The sequence below is a fragment of the Stegastes partitus genome, unplaced genomic scaffold (genome assembly GCF_000690725.1).
Source record: "Stegastes partitus isolate 25-593 unplaced genomic scaffold, Stegastes_partitus-1.0.2 Scaffold120, whole genome shotgun sequence".
In the NCBI taxonomy this organism is placed as follows: domain Eukaryota; kingdom Metazoa; phylum Chordata; class Actinopteri; family Pomacentridae; genus Stegastes; species Stegastes partitus.
Window position 1 is genome coordinate 705,582 of NW_007577851.1, and position 3,072 is coordinate 708,653.

At 57.1% G+C, this 3,072-nt stretch overlaps 1 protein-coding gene across 3 annotated transcripts in view; it reads left to right on the forward strand.

Moving 5' to 3' along the window:
• The window catches only part of kif16ba (kinesin family member 16Ba), a 27,681-nt gene that overhangs the window by 13,325 nt on the left and 11,284 nt on the right, over window positions 1-3,072 (forward strand). For all 3 annotated transcript variants that reach the window (XM_008278335.1, XM_008278336.1, XM_008278337.1), the window contains exons 18-20: window positions 154-207; window positions 452-1,810; window positions 1,899-2,057. In XM_008278335.1, coding sequence (XP_008276557.1) covers window positions 154-207; window positions 452-1,810; window positions 1,899-2,057 — 1,572 coding nt within the window. The remainder of the gene's footprint in view (window positions 1-153; window positions 208-451; window positions 1,811-1,898; window positions 2,058-3,072) is intronic.

Here is a 3,072-nt window from a genome sequence, read left to right on the forward strand (position 1 = left end):
TGTGTGTGTGTATTTTCCCTATAGTGAAGCAGCTTGTGTGTGTGTGTGTGTCTGTGTGTATCTGTGTGTATCTGTGTGTGTGTGTCTGTGTGCGTCTGTGTGTGTGTATTTTCCCTCTAATGAAGCAGCTTGTGTGTGTGTGTGTGTTTCCAGGCTGGAGTTTGAGCGGCAGCAGAGGGAGGAGTTGGAGAAACTGGAGCTGAAAAGGTACCAGAGTGTGTGTTTGGTCAGAACCTGACAACAGCTATGGTTCTGTCTGTTGGGTCTGTGGTTCTGTCTGTTGGGTCTGTGGGTCTGTCTGTTGGGTGCATCTTGTAGTTAACCTGTGAATGAACCAGAACCAGATGTGTTGAAGCTGGACCAGACAGGGTTCTGGTTCCAGATGTTCAGACTGAATGGAGGCTGCTGCTCCATGTGACGGTGACCAGCGGCGCTCTGTGTGTCTCTGCAGGAGGCTGATTAAGGAGATGGAGGCGAAGCAGCAGAGTGAGAAGGCCGAGCTGGAGCGCCTCCAGCAGGAGGTGGAGAGTCAGCGCAAGGAGTCCGAGGAGGTGCAGCAGCGCATCCTCCGTCAGGAGGAGAGCCTCCGCCACCGCAGCCAGGACATCGAGAGCCGCCTGCGGGACTTCCTGGCCGAGAAGGAGCGCTTCGAGGAGGAGAGGCGCTCCGACGTCCAGGGCGTGGAGCTCCAGCGCAGAGGGCGGCGGAAACGGCAGCAGGAAGGCGACGCAGAGGAGGAGCAGGACGAGGAGCAGCGGCGGCAGCATGAGGCTGCCGAGCAGAACGAGATCTACCGCGAGCTGGAGAGGCTGAAGAGGGAGCGCGAGGAGCAGAAGGTCCGTCTGGAGGCCGAGCGCCGGCGGCTGGAGGAGCAGGAGCGGGAGCAGCTCAGCCTGGTGGGGAGGCTGGAGGAGCAGCTGAGGGAGAAGCACGAGGCGGCCGCCGCCCTGCTGACCCGGGAGGACGCCCGCCGCCTGGAGGAGGAGCGGCGAGCTCTGGCCGAGATCAGGGAGGCGCTCCTCCGGGCCAAAGAGGCTGCAGAGCGGCCGGACGTGGAGGACGCCGGCCAGGAGGCGAGATCCGCCCAGACTCGATACACGGACTTCAAGGAGGCTCAGGTGAAGGAGCTGGGCCAGCTGGAGGAGGAGCTCCGGCAGCAGAGGGAGCGTCTGGAGAAGGAGGTGGCGGCTGAGCGGAACACGCTGCTGCTGCTCACCCACGGCCTCAAGGAGCGGCAGCAGCAGCTGAAGGAGATGCAGGAGAAAGGGGCGCAGGACGCCTCCGCCGTCTGCCAGGAGGAGCAGCTGGTCAGACAGGCCGAGCAGCGGCTGCAGTTCAAGGAGCGACAGCTGGCCAACCTGGCCGACGACCTCCTCCCGGCGCTGGCCGAGGAGAAGCAGAGGGCCGTGGAGATGCTGGAGCGCAGCGGCGGCGGCACCAACGGGAACTGCGACAGCCCGCCGGGTCTGGACAACACGCTGTACGAGGTGGAGAAGGAGCTGGAGGACAAGGAGGAGAAGCTGAACCTCCACTGGCACAGCGCCCAGCAGCTCCAGCAGCTCCAGGAGACCTACGAGTTCACGGCCAACGTGGCGCGGCAGGAGGAGAAGGTGCGCCGGAAGGAGAAGGAGATCCTGGAGTCCAAGGAGAAGCAGCAGAGGGAGGCGATGGAGCAGGCGGTGGCCCGGCTGGAGAGGAGGCACTCTGCTCTGAGGCGCAGCGTCTCCCTGGAGCCCGACTCCGAGGAGCCCAGGCTCAGGAGCTCGGTCTGCAGGGCCCAGAGGACCGGGGCCGAGCTGGACCAGCAGAGGTCAGAACCGCACAATAGACAACTTAGCTGTGAGTTGTAAATGTACCGTGCAGTAGAGACGGAGCTGCGTCTTGTGTTTCCTCTGCAGAGTGGAGCGGGAGATCCAGAAGCTGCGACAGAGGATCAGCGAAGGAGAAGACAACAGCCGAACTCACTCCATCGGCAGCGACGACAAGCCGGGCCACAGCAGCTCTCCGGTCAGCCACATCCAGAGCCTGAACACGCTGCTGCCGCTGTCCGACGACAGGTACGCACAGCGGGCGCCACGGGCCGGTACCCTGCTGCTGACCAGTTAACCTNATTCCTTTAAACACGTCCAGAAGCTTGAAAGACAGAAACGTCGAATTTTCCACTTTCATCGGTCCTCGAATGTGTCGTGAGACATTCAGTTCTGTCCAAAACACGATGTGTTCAAGTGCTGTCAGGAAACTGGAACTGTGATGATTCTTTCTTTGATAAAAGTTGTTCTTTTGTCCAAAATACCAAAAGCATGATCAGAATTATTTAAAACTTGTCCAGAATGACTAAAAAACTATTTTTTCTCCCAAAACTTTTCTCAGAACTCCTTCTTTGTTGAAAACAGTCCAACGTGACTGAACATGTGTCCAGTCCAGTACTAGTTACCCAGAGTTTTATCACAAATGACTAAAACCATCCAACAAGACGTAGAAATGATTTAAATCCCTCCCTCTATGTGTAGCGTGTGAGCTGCTGATCAGTCAAGTGTCTGTCCATCTAAAATGTACTGAGTCCGGTTTTACCCAAAACCAGTTCAGAGTTAGTCCAGAATGACTCAAACATTGTCCAAAGCCATTACAGGTTAGGGATTGTAACATGTCTTGGCGGACTTCAGAAGCTCTCAGACTCTCGGCTCTGAGGTGTACTTGCTGTGTTGAAGGTCTCCGGAGGATGAACCGGACCGAGTTCTGTTCACTCTGTTGTGTTGGTTGGGCTGTCAGCAGCCTCCTTCCTGTCATGTGGGATAAACAATTAACTGTTTCCTGTCCTGTCGACAGTCTCTTCACTGAGAAGGGCCCCGTCTTCCTCAGGTAGACACACCTCCCGTCCTACCTGTCCCGTTCTGACCCAAAGACGTGTCCAGTCTCACCTGAACCCTCATTGCCTGTTTTAGTTTTGTTTTCTCATCAGTTTGCTGCTTCTGTTTTCTGTCTGACAGTAGAAGACGAATCCTCTGACATTTCGTTTACAGCTGCTAGTTTCTGCTTCGCCTCACATCACTGTGTGTGTGTCTGTGTGTGTGT